Source organism: Chrysoperla carnea, chromosome 4 (genome assembly GCF_905475395.1).
Source record: "Chrysoperla carnea chromosome 4, inChrCarn1.1, whole genome shotgun sequence".
NCBI classification, from domain to species: domain Eukaryota; kingdom Metazoa; phylum Arthropoda; class Insecta; order Neuroptera; family Chrysopidae; genus Chrysoperla; species Chrysoperla carnea.
In genome coordinates, this window is record NC_058340.1 from 6,555,080 (window position 1) to 6,579,327 (window position 24,248).

At 30.4% G+C, this 24,248-nt stretch overlaps 2 protein-coding genes across 2 annotated transcripts; one reads left to right on the top strand and one right to left on the bottom strand.

The window, feature by feature from the left end:
- Positions 1-919: 919 nt before the first annotated feature.
- LOC123297939 (modular serine protease-like) lies at positions 920-14,719 on the top strand. Its single transcript, XM_044879777.1, has 11 exons — positions 920-1,057; positions 2,352-2,568; positions 3,193-3,345; positions 4,036-4,290; positions 5,139-5,353; positions 6,832-7,050; positions 11,862-12,035; positions 12,646-12,752; positions 12,813-12,992; positions 13,720-13,882; positions 14,023-14,719. Exons 1-11 carry the CDS (start codon positions 1,021-1,023, stop codon positions 14,223-14,225), a joined length of 1,923 nt encoding a protein of 640 aa, XP_044735712.1. The 5' UTR covers positions 920-1,020; the 3' UTR covers positions 14,226-14,719.
- Positions 14,720-17,243: 2,524 nt separating this feature from the next.
- Positions 17,244-22,098, bottom strand: LOC123297647 (THO complex subunit 1). Its single transcript, XM_044879394.1, has 7 exons — positions 22,046-22,098; positions 21,299-21,985; positions 20,005-20,249; positions 18,978-19,310; positions 18,181-18,266; positions 17,874-18,100; positions 17,244-17,657 (listed from the first exon to the last, which is right to left on the bottom strand). Exons 1-7 carry the CDS (start codon positions 22,088-22,090, stop codon positions 17,265-17,267), a joined length of 2,016 nt encoding a protein of 671 aa, XP_044735329.1. The 5' UTR covers positions 22,091-22,098; the 3' UTR covers positions 17,244-17,264.
- Between the last annotated feature and the right edge of the window lie 2,150 nt (positions 22,099-24,248).

Genomic DNA, 24,248 nt, shown 5'->3' on the forward strand with positions numbered 1-24,248 from the left:
ACAGCTAAGGTTTTTTCCCTAAAATTAGGGTTCCACACCAAAATAATAAAATCGACGAAATTGTGAACAAAAGGAGAATAAGACACGGCATAAATGAAGTTAAGGTTATAACACAATAATCTTTGTACTTAAAATTAAAATTGCCCTGCGAAGCGGATAGTTCACAGCTAGTTTCCAAATAAATGTACCCAGTTTATAAAAACTTGTTTCAAACAAACAACAAAGTTGTTTATTTTTGAGAAGAATCTTTTATTTTTTTATGATTTCTATTTTTAGCAAATTTACCAGATAGATGTTTCTAGGAAAATTGTTGCCATAATTTCTGATCCATTTTTTGAATGTTCGGAATTCAGATTCCTTTCCAAAGATATAAAATAAAAAAAATCATATCTAACAAATTTTTTATAAAGTAAAATTATAAAAACTAAGAAAAGAAGGATTCTTCCCTTAAGTGTTTTTATTGGGTTTTTACGAGATTGATTTATTTTCGTTTGAAAAATACAACATCCCAACAACAATTGCACTTTAATTACTCTTTTTGCGTAAAACTTGGCTATAATAAAAATTATACCAGTTAGCAGTTACATTATGAACATCAACTTAAAGTATTGTAATTTTCAAATATAAAAACAAAATCATCGTTTTAAACAAATTATTAGTTAATTTGAATGACGTAGAGAATCATTCATATTTATTTATTTATTCATTTATTTATTGGTATTTCCCACATTCTCACATTCTGGCCTTGTCTGCTGTGTTCCGTAGCACGACCCCATAGTACACTGATTTCTTGAATTTAGTTAGTATCTGTTTTAGTATCAGAAGTGTAATTAAATTTAATACAGATATAAATATACACATTCCTCCTTAAAAATGTTTATTAGTGTTAATTGTAAAATTTAAGTTACATATCATCATTATTAGAGTTAAGTGAAATTTAAAATTGATCTCAGGAAAGTGTTATTTAAGATATTTTTTGTTTAACATTTTTATAGTTCCTTATTATACAATTGTGTACAAATGTTATTCTCATGGAGTATTTTTATTGTTATTTTAAGTAAGTAATTGAGTTTTAACTATTTTTAAACAAAATAATATTTAGCATAGGTCCTGAGTGGATATGAGTATGCAAAATTTATATACAAAAAAATTATTTTATTTGTCGTTTAGACAAGTCATCTACGTATAAGAAAATCATGTTACCAGATTCAAAAGTAGTCAGTTTATCCCAATAAAAAGTCCGATTCATAAATATATAGATAAATCAATGTGGGTGAAAAAGTGTAAAATGAGGATCTATTTGGACCTCAACCTATTGGGCCAATTTTTATTTGTTAAGTAGGTAAGTGCATAAATCAAAATCTACATTTAACTTGGTACCGCTATAGAATTGCTATTGGCCAAATGGGTCAATTATTGGAATCCATTTCTGAGATGATTTTTGAAAATATTAAAACTTTCAACAAAATAAGCCAAAAAAGTTTACTCGGGAGTTTTTAGGGTCGCTGATCATGATTCTGAAGCCAGAATTACGATATACTTCCCCCTCCCGGAGTAATTTACCCTACCCCCACCCACCCACAGGCCCAAAACAGCAATATTTTGTAAATATTCAATAAAATGCTGAAGAAAAGTACTCCTGGAGTTTTTTACGGTCTCTGATCAGGATTTCGAAGTCAGAATATAGATATTATACCATATAGTAGGGGGTGCATCCTGCTCACCCAAACACGTAAATATCACGATTCCGTTGTCAGAATTTCGATATACTCCCCTCTTTCTAAAATAGTTTACCCTCTGCTGCTGAGTTTGTAGGGTCGCTGTTTACGAAGTCGTAATTCTGATATACTCCCCCCTCCCTCTGACATAATCCATAATTTTGCTGTTTTGAGCTGGCGGGAGGTAAATTTCCCGACGAGAGGGAGAGTATCAACGTCTCCGAAAATAAAGAAACATTTCTGACTTTTTACAGTGCATTTCATGCACCTTGTGTCTTCCATGGGGTGCATCACAGGAAGGTTATGCATCCATCTGGAAACTTTTGACTATAACAACTAGGATAACATATACAAATTTGTAGGTTGATCAAATTGTAGGTGGTTTAAACGTTCCTCAAATGTGGTAAGAATAAACCAACCAGTTTCGAACCTGGCAACAATAATTTTCTTATTCTTATCTCCTTTAAAAGAATCTAAACCAAATTTTTGGTACGCTAATTTTGCATACTCAGTTCCACTAAGCACCTGCCCTCATATTAATGTGGTACTTAGTTAAATTTCAGTGATTGTGACGCAGTATTTTTTAAACAATTTTTCCTTCTGCTTAATAATAATTGTATTTTTCTTATTAAGGTTGTAGCGTACAATGTTGGTCTTATACACTATTTACAAATTCCACTCAAGCTGGTGCTGGGTATCTCCATCGAGTTATTCGACAAGCAAGCAATTGTAAAGCATCTGAAAGACAATGTAAATCAGGGGAATGTTTATCAAAACATGTTTTTTGTGATGGAGCAGTCGATTGTGCAGACGGATCTGACGAAACAGTTAGTAGCTGCGCTAATATACCGTAAGAACAACAATTTGAAATTCGAAAAAAAATTTATGTTATTACGTTTTGAGATGCCCTCTTCTAAGTCTTCGGCTTAGAGGTTAATATCTAATTGCGAGCGCAAAAAAACACGTTTTTAGGAGTTTTTTTGGGAAGACCATTTATATTACATAAATATAAAAAAACGTATATATACGCTCCTGTAAGCGATCTCCTGGAAGTCCTCGAAAAAAGTCCTCTGGTTTGGGTTATCCAAACTGAAAAAATCCAGAAATTTTCTTTAGTCGATAAATGAATACAAGTATTAATCGAAGGAATAGTCTTAATTGTGATTTTTGACAAAATGACGACTTCCAAAAAAAAAAATTCCAAATTCTTCAACAAATTTTTAACTTCAAAGTGGTCTAAAATATCGAAATAATTTTCAGAAATTTTATCAATAAGATCCTTTAACGATTTGAACGGCGGTAGTAATAAGTCCAAAATCTGTTGATGATCCTTTACTGCTGTAAGCTTTAAACTTTTGAAACATTTTCAAAAAATGCTCTCAGAAAAGTTCTTGAACCGTCCCGTTACTTTTGTGTATATCTATCTATTCTACTTTTTTTTTTATTTAAATTTAATAATTGATCTATATTTTAGATGCCCTTCTTCCCTCTACTTCCAGTGTGCCTACGGTGCATGTGTATCAGGTGATGCTAAATGTGATAAAAATAAAGATTGTGCAGATAATTCTGACGAAACTTTGCCAGAATGTGGTTATACTGGCCAAACAGTTCCAGTAATAAATTGCGGGTAAAATATAGAAAAAAATAAACAGTGTGTCCACCGGTAAAGTTTACAAGATGACAGTAAATGTTTTTTATTTAATTTTGCGAATATTCAAGCTTCAAAAAGTACTTGTACTTTTCCAAAGAGTTGAATTGCCGGAAACAATATGGTAATCTCAATTTTTTGTAAATATCGTTTTTTGTGCAATGGGGTATTCTACTATGTTTAAAAAAGTACTTCAAAATGTTGATTTTCCATAAAAAAATATATTTCGGTAAAATAAGCACGCTTTCTTGCCATAAAATTAAATTAAATATTAAACCTTTTTTATTATCGCAAAAACGCTCCAGCCTTTTTAGTGACGTATTATTGGTAAAAACATTACAATTACTTTGAAAACCATCAACAAATTAGTAATTAATGCATATTATTTTTACCTATATGATGTCACATCATGGCGGCTCGTGTTTAAGGTCACGTAATATACAGATTAAAAATTACGACTTTTTATTTTAATATAATAAAACAATAATGTTTTAACCGCTATGACTCAAAATCAGAATATTTAAGTATATTTCTACATAAATTAATTTTTATTAAATTTCATAATTTAGCTTTCACTACCGAAAGTAACCTATTGTAAAGTCGATGGACACACTAGATTCTTAAAAAATATATGAGATTTTTTATAATCTTGCTTGTAATTTTTTATAGTAACAAGAAATTTGCATGCGACGATCAAACATGCATTAGTAAATATGAAGTGTGCGATGGTGAAAAAAATTGTCCTGATGGATCAGATGAAACATTCGCACAATGTAAAAAAGATAATAGCACATGTTGGAGAGATTATTTTCAATGTACATATGGAGCTTGTGTAGACGGAGATGCTCCATGTAATGGAAAAATAGAATGTGCAGACGGTTCAGATGAATCAGAAGTGCTATGTAAAAGTGTTCAACAACCTGGGTAAATATTATTCCGTAATCCAGTCAATAAGGGATTATTGATCTATATTTTCGTGTCCAAAGCTGATTTTTGGCATAAAGTTCCTCAAACATATAAAAACTTATCCTTATTTTGAATACATAAAATTCTACTTTCAGCCCGAAAAATCGGGATTTCTCGATTGCCGCAGCCCACCATAACATATCGGCACAAGCCCATGTTGAAATTTTTCGCCTAAACTGACTCACCAGTAATCAATCATGTTGAAAAAGATGCTTCTATATGTAAAAGTAATAAAAGTGAGTACAAGTGAGAATATTAATGTCATACCCTATGGTATTTCTTCCCAGCAACAGCAAATATGTACGGCGTTGGTGGATACTACCTCTGCATAGGTATTTAAAGCGAATTATTTAAATGCCGTACAGAAATAAATCCGGTAACTTCGGTATCGGAAGTTAAAAAAAATTTCCCGTCAATTTCCGAAGCTCTGCGTAATTATTTCTGTACGGAATTTATGATATTGCTTTCGAATACTTATGCAAAGTTAGTATCCAGCAACGCCGCACATATTTGCTGGTGCAGGGTTGATATACAAAAGGGTGTGACATTCATATTTTCACTTGTACCCACCCGTACCGCACAAAACTGACTGCTTAAACTTACTTTTACAATATAGGAGCATGGGCTTGTAATCTATATGGATAAGCGTTAATGTGCCTATGGAAGTTGCACCAAAAATAAACTTTGCACACGAAAGTATTGATGCCTTGTACTTTTTTAGACTTTTGGTTATTGACATTAATTCTTTTTTTTTTTTTTTTAATTATAATAAAAATATTTTTTTAATATAAATTTAATTTTTTTAGCGACGGTGAAGTAAAAACTGGTTGCAAATTACCCCCATTACCAAATAATGGTTACTATACTGTTAATAGAAATTCAAACTTTATACCTGGTACAATTACGAGTGGAATTACAGTATTAGATTTCTACTGCTATCCAGATTATAAATTAGATAAAACTGCAGACGTAACATGCAGTCCAAATAATAAATGGAATCGTGAATTTCCAGAATGCTTAAGTAAGACACTTTTGAATTAATTTTTTTAAATACACTGAAACCTGGTTAAGTGAGACATCAAGGGACCTACAAATTTGTCTCAATTATAGAAGTATTCCACTTACCCAGTGTCTCAGATATCCAGGTAAATAAATATCTGCCTCATTTACAGAGGATTCCATTAAAAGAGGTAAGCATACAGGTTATTTCAATTATAGAGGTGCGATTATTAAATAAAATAACGTATTAAACTAAAACTAAACTTTCGCTTTGAAAACTTAAGTTTCTCTTTCAAACCCTTTCAAGCAACCATTGCTGCTACTGCTACAAAAATTATGAATACCGATTCTTGGCGCGAAATCTTGTGCCATTTCTTTAATAATCAGCCAGTTACCAGAACGTTTTTGATACGAAGTTGCTTGACCGATGTTAGCAAACACTGTTCAAGTTCAGGATATTCTGATAAATGTACACGTTTTAGTTCTCTTTGTCCTTCAGAACATTGTGATTGAATTTTATCTGTATTCTGAATTATTCTGCAACGAGTAGATTTATGGCACATTAAATTCGACACAGGCTTCATCGTGTGTCGTCCCACTTTCACAAGCGAATATTAACTTCAGTTTTTCACGTACTGATAACTATTTAAGCGTTCGTTTCGCCTTTTTTCAAATAAACATCCGTATGATAGATAGTAAAGCAAAACTAAAACTGAAGTCATTGAAGCTAAAAATTAGTTAAGTGCGGAATTTGTTGGTATAATACGAAAAAGTCAGTAAACAAACAAAACGATGTTATCTCAGTTATAGAGAGAACTATGACGATAAAATCGAAAGAACGAATCCTACATATAGAGATTTGCTTCGTCCTACTAACAGAGGTAATTCAGTGCCAAAGTGTTGGGGTGTTGGGATCTCAGCATGAATATGACTAAATTATTCGAGAATCTAAGGCTATTCTATTCAGCCTTCTTAGTCTAGTTAATGATGTAACAAAATTCATCGAGTAAAATGAAATCTAAGAAATCACTTTTTTTTCCAAAATGTTTTGCACAGTGTTTTGTACAGTGGCGGATTTGATGGTGATGCTGCCCTAACCCCTACGCATCCTTAAACGCCTTTTTTGAAACAATATATACATATATATTAAGATCAAAATATATTATTCTTCTCTGTTTTTTATGTTATATTCGCCACTGGTTCGCCACATGTTTTAAATATAATCAGTGAACTAAACACACTTGATCAAATTCCTTGATTCCCTCTGAAGGTATATTAAAGCAATTTACCAAAATAAAACCACCCTATAAAAAAAGGCTTCTTCAGGCTGATTCAGTTTAGGGGAAGTCTTTGGAAGAATGTGACTAGGCGCAGGTACTGCAGTGAGGGAAACTTTTACAATACTTAATCTTTATTTTGTTCAAGAATTGAATCGAAAATTTAATTACAAAATAATTGAACTTTTAAAAAAAATTTATGTAAAATTTTCTTGATTTTCAGGAACATGTCCACCACGTACATCGTCTACAGTAGACATAAAATGTAGTAGAAATGGAGCACCTGTTGATTGTACAAAACCAGTTTTACACGGTACCATTGCAGACATTTCATGCAAGCAATTTTATCATTTTCCACCGTACAATACTATACCGTCTCCGTCTAATCATTTAATATGCGAGGATGGTTCATGGGATCTAAGTTTATCAACTTGTCTTCCAGGTCAGCCAACATCAATTAATTTAATTTATTTATATAGGCCACAAATAACTGTATTGCCAAATAAGGATTCTTACGATGTTATTATCAATGATATAAATAAACTTAACGCGGGATTAGATAAAGAGACAAACTCTGTTTTAATCAATCGCGTTAATTTAATTATCAAAGATCTAAACAAACTTAACGAAGAAAAAGATAACGATAAAAATGATATTTTAATTAGCAAGGGTTTCGGTACGCAATTAGTAACAGAAAAAAATAGCGTTTTAATCAATAGTATCAATGTAGATAAAAATTTTAATCCAGATTTTGCTTTCCCGCAAGATACAAAAAAATATTATAGAAAAAATTTAAAGTTGGGGAACAAATGATTATTTGCATTAATCATTTTAACACAAAATAATTTGATTTAAAAGTGAAATTTACAAAATTTAAAAAAACCCCGACAAATGCGATTTAATTCTAGTAAACAGATTTTTGGAAACTTAGCTTTAAAATGTTCTCAATCAAGTCGGTCAGACCGTTTAAGGGCTTCGAGTCACTGAGAAACACACGCACGTACAGATAAACACTTTAAACCTATAACACTCCTTCTTTAATCAATATCAAAGTGATGGTCAAGGACATCAGATGAGATGAAAAGGATATTTAGAGAGCTATCATTTTTTTAAGAGTAAAAATATTGCGAACCTTGGTATTTTTATTCAAATGACGCAATCAAGTTCCTCGTATTACTGTAAGTTATTGACCAATCTAGTATTTAAATGTTTATATAGATAGCAATAACATATGTGTAAATATAATAGTTTCTACGGGTTGGAAAATCATAAGGTTTACCCTTATACCCTTTGAGTTCAATCGACAGAGAAATTTTGCAAAGTGTAAAGTGACATGATTAGATTGGGCTTCATTAATTACATATTTTAATTATCTCAATTAAATTTTCAAAAAAATTATATTTGAATAAAGCAAAGTTGTGGAAAATTTACCACAATTTATCATCTAACAATTTTTCTGTTTGTTTATTAGTAACAGAGATATTTACCTTCAATGCTCTAAAATAGTTTAACTTAATATACAGTTTGGCAACCATCTTGGTAGCCATTTAAAATATATGAAGTAAGAAGAGTTTTTATGACCGTTCTTATGTATAAGACAAAGAAATAGTCTTCAGACAATTTATTGTGTGTATTGTGTGTGTGATGAAACTTTGACGAAGCCGACTGACCAACTCATAGTGGAGTATTTATATCAAATTTCTGGTCAAAAGTCAGAAAACACATCTCTTTTGTTTTGCATTGAAAATTGTTTTTTAGTGTAGTTAGATAACCACTCCATCACAAATGGGACTCTTGAGTTGCCTCATCTTCGCCCACCCCCCTTACTGCCTGTTTTGTAAGCAGCAATCTACCTGCTCTTACGGATGGTTATTATTTTGCCACTTTCGATTTACCGTATCATTCAATTTATGTTTACTGTGTTTGTTAGTGCAATTAAGTAAAGATTTATATTGGATATTGAAGACGAAGGTTTGTGCTTTATTATTTACTAGTGTTTAATTTTAATTTTTTTTTCCATTAATACAATTTAATATTTGTGATTAGTATTTGCTATTAAATTAAAAAAGGTAATTTTTTTTAATATTAAATTTACATAGTCAAAGCTTTCTTTTATGTGTCAAGTTTTGTTGGACAAAATCATTTTAAGGATAGAGGAGATTAAGGTAGCTTAAGGCAAAAGTCAAAAAAAGGAGCAAGCAGTTTTCCAGTGCAAGTTTGTAACTTATAATTCCGTTACGTGGATTTCCACGTAATCACGATAATCCACGTGGAAACAAAAGCAGGCACCGTAAGAGTGGCTTAGAAGTAGAAGAAGTTAAAAGAATTGAAATAGAAAATGAAGTAATTGAATTTGAAGACGAATATAACTAAAAATAATTTTATTATTATTGCCAAATAAAAGCTGCTTTTGCATCTAAATAGTCTTTTGAATCAATTTTGAGCATAAATTTTTGAGATAAGTCAGCGCTAGATAAATATACGAGGATATTTCCTATAATAAATATTGTATATTTCTACAATTATTTAATTCTATGGCAGCAGCCCACCGGGTACTGGTAACTAATGCAGTATAAAATATCAATAATTTTTCCGAAAAATGTCCATCTATTTTTTGTCCAAGTACAAATATTTACAAAGATTATTTTACGTTCAACTTTATGAAATACAAAACTCAGATGTTTTTTGGAAAAGTTTTGTATTTTAATTTTGATTGTCCTTATAATATTTTTTAATAAGCCTAAAGACTATTTTTTATCCTGTAAGTTTGAATTCTCAAATATCATCTGATTTTGGTGGAGATACCGCTGTGTTTCCACATTAATCAATAATTCAATACTTTGAAACTTTGTTATTATTTTTAAGTAGCTAAACAATTTGATCAGTATTATAAAATAGAATATATTAAAATAAAATACGTTATTTTTTTATTATTATAGTTTAATAGATATACCTATTTGTAAAATATTTATTCAAAAATATATGATTTTTTAATTTAATTGACTTTTTTTTAATGGTATTTTGAAACTTCAAAAAAAGAACTGGAAAGTAATTATGAGTAAAATCGATTTTCTTCATGCAAAATCAATATCAAGACTAAACATTGGTAAGATCAAAGCCCGAACGTGTTTTTGATACTTGACCAAGATCAAGACCCCTTTACGAGACCGTTCCAAAATGAGAAACTTTTTAATTAAAGGATAAAAATAGAATTTGTAAAAAAATATTTCTTTGTAAAAATATTTTTTATTACAATTAACAATAAAATCTCACTCATTTCAATGGCAAACAATTGTTTTGTAGAAAATTGCGTTAACCAGCGGGCGATTAAGACGCTTTCAACGATATCTCATTTGTCAAATTATGATAAGTAGTTTAGAAGTAGGGAACAGATGGACATACATACATACCGGTCAAACACATAATCCTCGCCATCGTCGGGGTAAAAAAAGTGCCATGATAATAAATTTAAGTATGTAAAGGTAACAAGATTGTAAGACCTACGAATATAAGAACAAAGCTTATATTGGACTGTTCTTACCGGTATAAGAAAAGATCAATACCAATATCAAGCAAATCGTATAACAGGTAGACAAATGGCCAGATTAAGCATCCAAGATCTACAATTTGGTAGTCTTGATCTTGGATTTGCTCATCACTACTAGAAAGTCTAATAAATCGTCAGATATTTCAATGTTGACTAGAATAAGTCATAACACAATTCATCATCAAAATTGAAAAAATATATTTTTTAAAATTTGTGTCCCCACTACCGTGCTCATACATCCTTAATTAGTCGGGCACAACGGTTTTTTTTTTCAATAATTTATTAAGGATTTAACTTTAATTTAAATAGTTTCTTTTTTAAATTTCCACCGACTAGTTTTAGAGAAATCTATGAAAACATATCCATCTACCGTTTTACCATAAGACCACCAATGTTAAATATGCCTACTTTTGAATTCATTTCTTTATTTAAATAATCGGGCAACCCCCTCTAAAATTTTCAGAATTGATTTAGACTTAATATAAAAAAACTCCAACTTCATACTTAAAAAAAAATCAAGCCTTTTATCTAAAATTACCCTGACGCTCGTACATCCTTAAATAAAATATTAATAATTATTAAAATATAAAACTTGCGCTTTAATAGACAAAAAAGCAATTTATGTACAATCAATTATGAATAAATTTATTGAATAAATATTAATTATTAGTCTTTTCGTAATTTTTATATATAAACAAATAGGTAATTTATTTTATCTACTATTCTAAAAAATTCTAACATTGATCACCTTTACACTAAGCTTGTATAGTTCTTGAATAAACTAATAACCATAAACATTTAAAAAAACAAATTACATTTTTAAAGCACACAGTTTAATTTAAGTAGTTCGATCTTTTAACACTGATTTAAAATAACTTATACTTAGTAAAAATATAAATTCTAATCAATTAAATTGTACTATTCACTCAGAAACACATTTTTAAAAAGTTGGCCTCGATAAAACAACTCAAGTGTAGTTCATCAATGCTTCCGATCTTAGTTCATTAGATCTTCAAATACCTATGTAGCTTAATTTTTTTATAATTTTTTATATTAGCAGCCAATAAAATATACAATGATTTCAATTATTTGATTTAAAAACTCCTAATATTTATTTGCTAATATTATCGAAAATTAAAATGGAACTCCTTTCTTTGTCATAATAAAATTTTGTAATATTTATCTCAAATTTTCAAAAGAACAAAATAACTTAATTTGTTTGTCAAAGCCTATTTTATATAAGACTACGCAATTTGCTATCAGTCAGAGCAGGAGAATGATGTTATAAATTTCCAAATACCAAGTAATTTCCAAATGATGCAATAAAAAATATTATTAATTAATTATTATCAACTTCCCAACTTTGTAAAATTTTGCTCATGACCGTATAATAGAAACTTTATGAAGGGGAGGTAGCATGTGTACATTTATTTAAAACAAAAATGGTGAAAATCACACAAACAACATAAAGTTTATACAATTTGTCTCTAACTAGGTCTTTACAATGCTTCATCAGGGCGAGTGAGACACAAAATAAGTCTGGGAACCACAGTAATTTTAAAATCGTATTGTTTCCTTAAATAAATGGAAGGCGAATTACAGTCCCCCCACTGTCGAAATAATCAAAAAATAAATTATTTTAGCTCTCCATGTTTTGTTGAGCTACGCTCATGATTTAACTTATTAAAAACAAATCATTATTTTAGTTTGTGGAAAAAAGAATGCGAAAGGTATACCAAATATTGTCGGAGGCAGCAACACTATGGTTGGAGAATATCCTTGGCATGTAGGCGTTTACCTCAAAAGAACTGTTCAAAATAGAGTAGCGTACACTCAAGTTTGCGGCGGATCGATTGTTACCACAACAGCGGTTATTTCAGGTACGTTATTAATATCTAAATTGTAGTGGCTAGTGCGGAAAGTTATTGATAGACCGCGAGAGTTTCGTTAAATATTCAATTAAGGGATAAAATATCTAAAACAAAATTAGGTTCCCAAATTTATTGATTTTTGCGACAGTAATACCAAAAAAGTGAATGCTAATTAATAAGTTTGATAAATATTTAGTTTCTAGAATATTCAAAAAATTTACTTAATAATTAAACTCAAATAAGTTAGTTTGTTTTTTATGGCAATTAAAATTTATACACTAGGATTGTAATTACAATTCCAGTGTACCCTGGTGAAAAAAATATTTGAAGAAAGAATAAGAAATTCTGAAAAAGTCTTAGGAACTTTGAATTTCTCAACGTGATCGGACTAGTCTAATTCAGAGTTATTCACAGTTCTTAATACTTTTTTAAAGTTTCTAAGACTTTTCATAGTTTCCTAAGACTTATTCTTTTTTCAAATATTTTTTCCACCAGGGATTAGTTACTTGCCGCTGAGAAAATCGTGGAAAAAGAAAGTATTTTTACTGTATGTGTAAACAAAGAAAATTTTATGTAGTTATGTTACCATAATACCTTATAACGACTAATTTTTTTATAGCTGCTCATTGTTTCGAAAACCGAGATCCTAAGAACTATGCAGTGGCAGCTGGGAAGTATTATAGATCATGGAATGATGCAAGAGATTCACTTGCTCAACCGAGACAAGTAATAAAAAGTTTAATTTTAAGTTATTAATAACCTCTTCAAGTAAGAAATTTTTTTCAGGTTGCAAAACTTTTTATTCCGGATCATTATAAAGGGTTATCACATAACTATGCAAATGATATAGCACTAATGATTGTGGATAAACCGTTTGAATTTTCGAACGTTGTGAGTCCAGTTTGTGTTGATTGGTCAGGCACTACTACTGAGAGAAAACTTTTACTAAACAAAGCCACGGGATATGTAAGTATAGTGATCGTTCTTACTATTTTAGACTAATTACGATTAGCTAATTCATACTGATGATGACTACTTGGTAGTCAAAATACGTATTTATATAATACAAAAAAAAGATCTAGGAAATTGTGGCAAAAGTCTAAATTTATTTCGATATATCCTAGAGTTCTCATTTATTATCTTTGATAATATTTATAAATGAAAGTGGGACTATACCTTTCAATGGAAAACGCCATTACGTATTTTCATTTGAACAAATAGAAAGAAACAAAAAAATTACACTGAAGTCGGGACTCGAACACGGCTACTCTAGATATCCAGCCTAGGACGTAATGTAACCTTCCGTAGTAAATAATAATAAAAAAAATAAGTAGTATACTATATAGTATAGTAATATATAGGGGGTGTCTACTTAAGTTGGCTACTGGTTTCGAAAATATTCAACATTCAACCATTCACTTTTGACATCGAATGTAAGTACAGTTGCCACAAATTGAGAAAGTTCGATAAGAATGCTTGTGGTCATTTAGAAATTTAGACTATTTTGAACAGATAATAAAGCAAACGGTTCAAGAAATCACGATGGGAATCTTTTGACCACTTCAATTTTAAATTAAATTTTGCAAATCCTACTTGAAATGAAAAATATTTGATAGTAGTTTTCCTTCCCAATTTCTTGGAACACTCATAAATTATTTTTATAAAAATTAATTTTGAAAATTATTTTGTATAGGTAGCCGGTTGGGGTCTAGTAGAGGAACTCGGTGATAATAGTATAGAATTGAAACATATTCAATTGCAATATGTTCCGTATGAAAGATGCTACAACAAATCTGTAGAAGATTTTCGACCAATTGTTGGTTTGGTTGACAAATTTTGTGCCGGAAGAGAAGATGGTAAGTGCTTTAAAAAAAAAAATTACCTACATACTTTTCATAATAAGCAAAACTTCTTATAAAGAATGATTTTTTTTCTTAAAATGCAAAATAAGAAAATTTACAAGTATAGTTACCTCTATTTATTATCAATTTCACAGGTCAAAATGTCTGCGAAGGTGACAGCGGTGGTGGATTGACATTTCAATTGGAAGAATTATTTTATTTAATGGGTATTGTTAGTATTGGACCTAGGTCCAAAACTGGGAGTTGTGACCCATCGCAATATACAACATTTACAAAATTTTCACACCATGCCCAATGGGCTGATAATATAACCAGCTTAAATCGAATATTCACCTGATGAAGAACGGGTATTCGTAAAAATGGTTTTATTTTTAAAAAAATATGGAAAAGGATTACTATAAAGACTGTTTATTAACAAAGAATAAATGTTCTATTTCGATTAGCCTAGCCTTTTTACCAAACAGCGTCGTTCACTAGCGGCCTAAATATATTCATTAAAACGCTAGGCAAGTGGCTTGGATCGAAAGTGTTTAATTATTTGCCTGGCCGCGTCTTTATATACAATAATTTTAAGCTACTGATACGATATAAGTTGCTCATTTCAGGTTCTGTACATCAGCCAGCCGGTTAATTAAATGTTGTATTAAACGTTGCAGCTGAATATCATTCAGGCTGCTAGTGGAACGGCGATGTTTAGTAGGCTGTTAATTGAACGGATGATTAAGTTGGCTGGGATACACATACAGAGAACAAATACTTTTTGTTAATAATTTTATACGCTTTTATACAACGCCATATTTCATACATTTTACTGTAATGATATAATAAATTTATTTTTTATATTTGATTTGTATATTAATCTGTCGGTTATTCGTAAAATTGGATGGGATAGTACTCGCTGAATTTTTATACCATGTATATATGAAATATACATAGTATATTAAGTTTAGTCCCAAGTTTGTAACGCTTATTATACCATGTATATATGAAATATACATAGTATATTAAGTTTAGTCCCAAGTTTGTAACGCTTAAAAATATTGATGCTAGGAAAAAAATTTTGTCATAGATGTTCATAAAATCACCTAATTAGTCCATTTCCGGTTGTCCGTCCGTCCGTCTGTGGACACGATAACTCAAAAACGAAAAAAGATATCGAGCTGAAATTTTTACAGCGTACTCAGGACGTAAAAAGTGAGGTCAAGTTCGTAAATGAGCATCATAGGTCAATTGGGTCATCATAGGTCAATTTTTTTATTATTGAATAGTTTAAATATTTATGAATAAAAAAGTGAAAACAAACAATTGACCTACGGACCCATCTTGTAAACCGTTAGAGATAGAACAAAAGTTTAAATGTAAAAAATGTTCCTTATCAACTTAAACAACTTTTGTTTGAAACATTTTTTCGTAAACATCACTGTTTACCCACGAGGGCGTTAATTAGGTGCAAATTTTATAGTATATGTATTAATATAGGAATATCAGTTGTGTGTGTGTCTATTTAAAAGTGAGTATCTTTTGTTATTTACGTGACGTCAAAAAAACAAACGATTGCGCATCAACATGTATGTATGTGTAATGTGATAGAGTAATTAACACTGTCTATGCATGGTATTTCAACAATTAACTCAGTCAATTGTTTGTTTTCACTTTTTTATTCATAAATATTTAAACTATTCAATAATAAAAAAATTACTAAAATTTATTTAAACGAATAGGCAGCTCTACTTTGCGTATTCCATTCAAAATTATTAATTATTCCAAAATTACAAGTATTGGTTTTTTTCGATTTTTTGGAATTTTTTTAATGGGTACCCCTTTATAAAAAATCGAAAAAATCGAGAAAATTTTTTTGTCTCTGATTTTGATAAAACTCTGTTTATAAGGTAATTTTGACCCAAAAAATTCAAAAATCGTATTAATATAACGGTTAGGCAACTAGTTTCGGAGATATCAAGCCAAAATATGGGATAATGGGTGATATTTCAAAAACTATGCTTCCAATCATCAAATGAATACGATTTTTTAATTTTTTGGGTCAAAATTACCTTATATACTACGTTTCATTCAAATCAGAACCAATAAATTTTTTTCGATTTTTTGGAATTTTTTTAAGGGGTACCCCTTTACAAAAATCGAAAAAATCGAAAAAAAAATGTTGGCTCCGATTTCGATAAAACTCTGTTTATAAGGTAATTTTGACCCATAATTTACAAAAATCGTATTTATATAACGATTAGGAAACTTGTTTCGGAGATATCGATCCTAAATATGAGCAAATGGGTGATATTTCTAAAACTATGCTTTCAATCATCAAATGAATACGATTTTTTAATTTTTTGGGTCAAAATTACCTTATATACTAAGTTTTATCCAAATCAGAAACCATAAATTTTTTTCGATTTTTTGTTTATGTACTTTAGTTTATGTATATGAAATATACCAAGGTATACTAAGTTTTGTCCCAAGTTTGTAACGCTTTTTTGTAACGACAAGGAAAACTAAAACGCGTTCATTTATTAACATGGGTCAAGCAACATCGTAACAAAAACGTTTCAATAAGTGGGCCAATGATTAAAGAAAAGACACAAGATTTCGCTCGAAGGCTCGGTATTCATAATTTTTGTAGCAGCAATGGTTGGTTGGAAGAGTTTAAAAAAAGAAACATAATAGTTTTCAAAGCAATTTGTGGAGAAAGTAACGCTGTTGATGATAACAAATGTAGCCAATGGAACCCTCTGTAAATGAAACATTTATTTATACCTGGATATCTGACACTTCGTAAGTGGAATACCTCTATAAGTGAGACAAATTTGCAGATCCCTTGATGTCTCATTTAACCAAGTTTCATTGTATTTAAGCGACTTACAGCATTAAACACACAGCATAGAAGCGTTTAGTTTCCGATTCTCGAGTAACAAAAAAAAAATTTTTTTACAAAATAAATAGTAAGAAATTTATTACGTGGTTAATAATATTGTATATATATCCCCCAATTTTCCTAATGACCGACATCCTTAAAAACTACTCTTATTTTACAACGAAACGGTTACAGTGGCTGTTATAGTATATAGTGGCTATGTGCAGATATACAGGGTGGGTCATTTTAATCTATAGCGGTTAGTGGCTCGTCTTGTAGTTAATCAATCAAAAAATAACTTAAACAAAAGTTTTAGAGTTTGATGGGGAACATCATGTTCTGACATTATATTGAATCTAGTTCTTCGGGTTTCTTCAATAGCCCATTTAGATCCTAAAATATTTTTTTTACTCGAGCAATGAGAGGAACCCTTAATTAAACTAGAAAATAATTAGAAATATATTTATTTAAATTACTTAGGTACAGATTTTAAATTACAAAAAAAAATACTTTTCACACATTTAAATTTTGTAATGCTTCAGCCGCTTCAAATAAACCCAATCCTTCTAACATATAAATGAAATTTTCCACACTTGCATCCAAATCATCTTCAACCCATATTTCTAATATATTACGGCATCGTAATGCATCCGTTTTATATTCGGTTTTAAAGAATTCAATATCATCCGCACGATAATCTAATTTTTGTGCAATTTTAGTCCAATTAGGTCCAATAGCTTGTGCGGCAATTTCCATTATTTCTGGCGTTAATGGTGTATGCTTTGGTTTCTCTGTTTCACGTTGACTTTGATCCTCTGTTTCACCATTTTGTTCATCTCCTTCAGTCCCTTTCAATAATTCATCGTCCACCTCGTTTTCCATCGCATTATCAGTCTCTAAAGTTTCCTATAATTTATTTCGTAAAAAATAAGTGAAATTAACAACATACTAAGATTAATATGAACTGTTTTTATTAAGGCGTTATATCCAGTTGCGAGCACAAAAAAACACATTTTTTATGAGTTTTTGTTTTATGTTTTTTGGGAAGACCATTTATATACATAAATATAAAAAACGTATACGCATACTAACTGGATATAACCCTTTAAAATTATTAGTTACTTGAGTATTACGGTCAGGACGATCCTTAGCTATTTTTCTTATCATAATTTCTAGATATTCTGGCAATTTGTTAATAGGATTATTACTATGAGTAAAAAAATGTGGACTACGATGTGCCAACAACCGTAACGCACGCCAACCAAAATTCGGATCGTTAACTTTCTTGTATTTTTCTTCAATCATTGATCCTGGATCAATTTGTTCAATTGCTTCAGCAAAATATGACTCTAAACATAATAAAATAATTTTATTTAAATTTACTCAAATAATTATTTTTTATGATGGTAAAAATCTACAATATTTTTACCTAAAGCTGGCAAGAAATCACGTTCTTTTGCTTTACAAGCTTCTAAATTATCAGGATATAAATTCCATAGTTTTGAAAGTTCTTGGCTAAAAAAATTATGAATCATAAATTAGCTTCAATGATGATTTAGTCAACAAAATATAAATATTGTTTTTTGTAATGAATTCGAAACAATTGGAAATACAAGTGAAATTTGTAAATTTAAAAAATCCGCGATAAATTTTTGAGTACGGAATCCCAAACTCGTACTTGCAACATATCTATCGACACTCTCCATTAAATAACCATTCCCCTTAGAGCATTCTCCAAACTGAACCGATTTTGAGGATAATCGTCTATTTTTTAGTTATTCCGTGTACGGTATCCTAAACTCGCACATGAATCATAGCTAAGGACACCCTCCATTGAATTACTTTTTAAAGGAGACAAAAAAGTCAAGATCGGTTCATCCGATTAGGCACTACGATGCCACAGACAGACATACATAGCGGTCAAACTTATAATACCCCTTTTTTTGGTTCGGGGGTTAAAAATAACAAATTTTAATACCCTACATGTGCTTGGATATCATTGTTTGAACTGTTTATTTGTTGCGTTCGAGTAAGTTTTTAGAGGGAAGGAAAGTTGAAAAAGCTGTCTAGAAAATTGGAAAAAACTAATAGGTGAAGATGCAGACAGAATGAGTCATTTTAATCTATAATAGCTTATAGCTCGTTTTGGAGTTAACCAATCAAAAAATTACTTAAACAAAAGTTACAGTTTGATGGGAGGACATCATTAACATAATATGTACTTACTTTCCCATAATAAATTTATTTGATGTAGCAGCATCTTTAACTAAATCACCCAGTAACTTATTACTATCTTTTTTATTTTTCGATAAGTTACGTTTTTTATTATCTGTAACTGAATCATTATCAATATTATCCACAAGAGTTGCGGCTGGTTTTTTAAACTCTTGACATCCATCATTTTTCCATGAATTCCAATATTCTTCACGGGCCAATATATGTTTTATACATTTAGCAAAACCTTTACCATCTGGTGGTGTTTCAGATAATAAATCATAAACCATATCAACTTTCTGATTTATCCATTCAATTTGATCCGGTTTTAATTCGTACATTTCACTAAAAATTAAATTAATATTATCAATCTTCCCAATGACAGACAAAAAAAGTTATAAAAATTCAGCTTCGTTTTGGGATTACGGTTTAAAATCCAATTTGAATCTTGACATTCGTGAAAAATACATTTCTATCAGTGACCGACCGACGGAAAATTCGGTCTCGGCAAAAAACCTGCCGATCCTTCGGCCGCATCAAAACTCTGCGTACGTAAATTATCGAGTGTCGCTCAGCTTAATTTTTTGTTAATTTCAACTTTTGTTTTTTATTTCATTTAACACGTGCTAACTGTCTGTATGAGTGTAAAAAAATAAGCTGAATTTCAGTAAACAGTAGATTTTTAATATGTCTACAAAAGATTTGGCTTCGATTCGATTTCGGTAGAAAGTTCTGTTTCGGTCGAACACTAATTCCAATTTTTGTTAATATAATCACGTTTATTTTTGGCCTTTTACAGTAAAATCTCACCAATCCGGCACTCCAATAGACCAATGAGTCCAATAATACGGCACCCTCCGGCAATAAAATTTTATTAACAAAAATAAATATGATTTTCGTGCCAGTGATGACATATTTAATATAAATTTTTCTATACAATTCAATAATCCGAACATTAAACCGAAACCATCCGGTTTTTAATAATGCCGGATTAGCGAGATTGTACTGTATTTGATTTTATTTAAAAAAATATACATACGATTTAAATTTTACTGATGAATTTAAGTACTGGAATAGAATAAGAAATTGTACTAAAACGTAACGACGAAAATTTGAATCAGATAATTGTAATTCTAATAATTTCTGATTTGTTAAATATTTTGCAAAGTAATGTGTCTCTTCTTCGTTGCTTGTTTCCATTGCATTTCCACCAACATCTACATTTTTACTCTGAATTTCATCTAATTTTGAGCTACTGAATGCCATTAAAACATTTGTTGCGTGCTAAAAAATAATAAGAATGAATATACTCTCGTATTTTGGATGGTAAATTTACTACTCAGGTAGACGTATCAGATCGTCTACGACTGAGTAGCTGTTATCACTTGACGACCTTTTATTTCAAAGATTTATTGCATAAGCTGTTTGTTAATGTCTCATACACTCACTTAAAGTTTCATACAAAAATTATGTACCGGATCTCAAAAAAACCTATTGATAGACGTCTGGTAAGTCCAATTTGAATGGTGCCGAGAAAACTTGAAAAAATGAGCGAAAATAGCCGTTTTAAATTAGTTTAAAACTTTTTTCCGTTTTTATACCATGCTTATATGTAATATGCAAGGAATACTAAGTTTAGTCCCAAGTTTGTAACGCTTAAAAATATTGATGCTTCGAACAAAGTTTTGGTATAGGTATTCATAAAATCATCTAATTAGTCCATTTCCGGTTGTCCGTCCGTCCGTCCGTCTGTGGACACGATAACTCAAAAACGAAAAAAGAAATCAAGCTGAATTTTTTACAGCGTACTCAGGACGTAAAAAATGAGGTCGAGTTCGTAAATGAGCAACATAGGTCAATTGGGTCTTGAGCTATGGGTCCGTAAGACCCATCTTGTAAACCGTTAGAGATAGAACAAAAGTTTAAATGTAAAAAATGATCCTTATCAAAAAGTAAACAACTTTTGTTTGAATCATTTTTTCGTAAACATCACTGTTTACCCGTGAGGGCGCAAATTAGGCGTAAATTGTATATATACGTGCAATGTGACATAGTAACCATCGCTATTTATGCATGGTATTTCAACAATTAACTCAGTCAGTTGTTTGTTTTCACTTGTCGATTTTAAAGTTGTATTTCAAGTTGTATTTCAAGTTATATTTTATGAAATTTCAACTCTTTATAACTTTATTTAAGAAATTATCGATGATTAATTCTAACAAGCATAATATTAGTTTCGAACTCTCAAACAACCTCCTCTTGGCATTTACTCACAATGGCATTAACGACTATTTTTTTAATATAATTATATATTATAGATAGATCATACAAACCGAAGCAAATGTTTTCCATTGGACTTTATTATAGCACTGATTGGGATTTCGAAAAAAATCTTGTAACGCCCAAAATTTACAATACAAGTTATAATCAATTTTTACTGCTTTCTCCGTGCTATCCATATAATCAACTTCCATATAAAAATCGGCATTCGATGAACTATCACTACCGAATTCTGTTAAGTTATCTAAATTAAATTCACTGACAATATTCAATCCTGAACGTTCCGAAAATGGGAAAAATTTAGCCAGAAATAATAATATACGGCCACAAAACACTGTATTTTGTGAACGTGATAATCGTCGTAATAAATCATTACACATACGCAATAAATTATTTTTACATGCACTAAAAAATAAATCCTCTTTCCAAATGTGAACACCTTGTTCAACAAATGTAAACATTTCTTCAGATTTATCCAATGTTAATGCATCAAATATATCACCTAAGAGAACTACAGGCATTGTAGCCGTCGTCATATTTAATCGACATGTTTCTATACAAAAATTTATATATTTTTGCAATAATTCCACATCATAATTATCTTCTAAAATTTCTAATAATGTATCACGGAATACTTGGTCCAATGCGGCTTTTTGATCAATTTCAACAGACTTATTTCGATCATATTGATTTTGAAGGAGCGAAATATTATTTTCCAAAAATGCTTTTTTTAATAATGACTAAAACAAAGTATAAAATTAATACCAATATTTAGCCCCTTTATCATAATAAACTCTTACATTTAAAACTGTTCGCAACGTCTCGAAATTCACTTCTTTGGACATTTTTATAAAGTATAAATAACCTCCTTTTAAAATTTGTTTATTATTTTAAATAATAATGACCAAAGAGCATAGGATAGAGGAGAAGCAGCCCATATGAGCTAATGTAAAATCGTAGTATACGAGTTTCAGCGCCTCTACCGAGTCAGGCTTTCAAACTTAATAGTTAATAGTCACCCCCGCAAAGTAGTTAAACTTAATAGCCATACCCGCAAAGGCCTACAAACTTAATAGTTGATCGCCTCAGACTCCAGATGTCACTTATAATTATACTTCTGCTTCTTGTCTATCCTATAGTCTTTGATAATGACATCTAAGATCTAACCATAGAGAATATCTACGCATCAAAGTTAACATCTTTGCTACAAACACCGATATCGTAAACTTAAAAATAGATCGACAATGCTATTGCTAAAAAATGACTCCGACATGCAAATGTGTGGAGCCAATAAGGCACTCTTTGCATGTTTATAGAGTACACGAGCATAGGAATATTACAGATAAAGAATGTTTTTGTAAGTTAAAACTTTTAAAATGAAATTAAACCATAGAAATAATAACAGAACCGTAAAGTGGCCGTGTTGATCATTCGTTATAGAGTCAATTTCACGAACGTATATATATTAGGACATGAAACTTCTATGTCGAGCTATACTACGCAACAAACAAGACTTATGTTTTCAATCACTTTGAAACTTTAATTGTTTCAATCACTTTGAGACTTTGATTGAAAACAAAAGACAGCCTGATGCAAAGTACAAACGTACGCAACGAGCAGAGCTCGTCCAGATAGGCGCCTTTTTTTCTGCTACCCTTTCCACTTGAGTTTCACATCCTTAAATATTTGGTCAATTTATTTTGGCTTTGTGATATTTTAGGTTAGGTTGTTCTAAATATTATTGAAATATTAATATTATGAACTTTTTGTTATTTGGAAGAACAGAAACGTATGTACATGTTTATACAATAATGCAAAATATTCGCGCGTTGCCAGGATGCGATACCGTCATTCACTTTTTGGGATTTGATTTTCCGAAGCGCCATATCTCGGTAATGAATTGACATATAAACATTTTTGAATGGTCAAAATTGTAGAAAATTTAACATTCTATAAAAAAGGTAAGGGAAAAAAGTTACTGAGGAAAAACCGGAGGAAAGTCGAAAATATTGCTATTGTTTTCTCTACCCTCTTCTTTTTACAAGGAGCCTTCCAGGTAAACAACTTGTTAAATAATCTTCCCTGAACAACATCATAAAGGTTCATTAACTGCCTTGAAACCACCTTACCTCACTTTTTTCAAGATACCAGCTTTGGAAATATACTAACTGGAAAGGCAACAGAGTGAGAACCACCTCACAAAGAAGATTGAGAAGGATAATAAATGAGAGAGATGGTTATTAATGCGTATGTCTTAATATACAATATAATATCCTGTCGCCTATTTACAACATAATAATTGCCATTTAATAAATATTATTTAATAATTAAACTTTGCTAACCTGTGACACACGTCTACTTTTAAATATTCCTTGCAAATAAAACAAACAGTAACTATTGAAGCAGTTTATTTTCGTCAATACGATCATGCGCATTGAATACCATGCTCTATTGTGTTTCTCTGTCAGCTGTTTGAATATTGTATTGTTTTGTTAATTTTCTCATGATTTTCTCTGTGAAGCAAAAATGTACATACTTGGTAAACGTTGGGCCTATCTAGTAATAGATGATCTAAGGGTATCAGCTAAAGATGGAATGCTAAGTTGTAGAAGACTGATTTCTGTGTTAAAGATAAAAATACATCTAAATGTCAATAAAAATATATTTTTTATTTAATTTCAATAATCATATTATCATATAATATGATTATTTTATATGATACATATAAATATAATACACATATAAGCAAAAACGAAATGTTTAATACCATATTTGGTACTGTTATTTAAACTTAACATGGTTATAGTGCATGCATTCTCTGCAGTATTTAATACATGAAACATAAACAGAGCCTATTCTGAACAAAATATATACAGTGTGTCGCATTTAAGATGAAGACACCCTCATATTTTCGTTATTTATAGTAATATCGATTTAAAAATTTTGTATTTAGTCACTCTGTATTTAGTTATACAGAGTGATGGGTCACATTTTTTAAGATAC

Excerpts from the sequence above, each read along its gene's own strand:
- LOC123297939 (XM_044879777.1), top strand. The coding sequence starts at position 1,021 with ATGTTATTCTCATGGAGTATTTTTATTGTTATTTTAA. Across the intron at positions 12,036-12,645 it reads CACAACAGCGGTTATTTCAG|CTGCTCATTGTTTCGAAAAC; the intron begins GTACGTTATTAA and ends ATTTTTTTATAG. Across the intron at positions 13,883-14,022 it reads TTGTGCCGGAAGAGAAGATG|GTCAAAATGTCTGCGAAGGT; the intron begins GTAAGTGCTTTA and ends TCAATTTCACAG.
- LOC123297647 (XM_044879394.1), bottom strand. The coding sequence starts at position 22,090 with ATGTCCAAAGAAGTGAATTTCGAGACGTTGCGAACAGTTTTAAAT. Across the intron at positions 18,267-18,977 it reads AATAAATTTATTATGGGAAA|CCAAGAACTTTCAAAACTAT; the intron begins GTAAGTACATAT and ends TAATTTTTTTAG. Across the intron at positions 17,658-17,873 it reads GTCCTGACCGTAATACTCAA|GAAACTTTAGAGACTGATAA; the intron begins GTAACTAATAAT and ends AATAAATTATAG.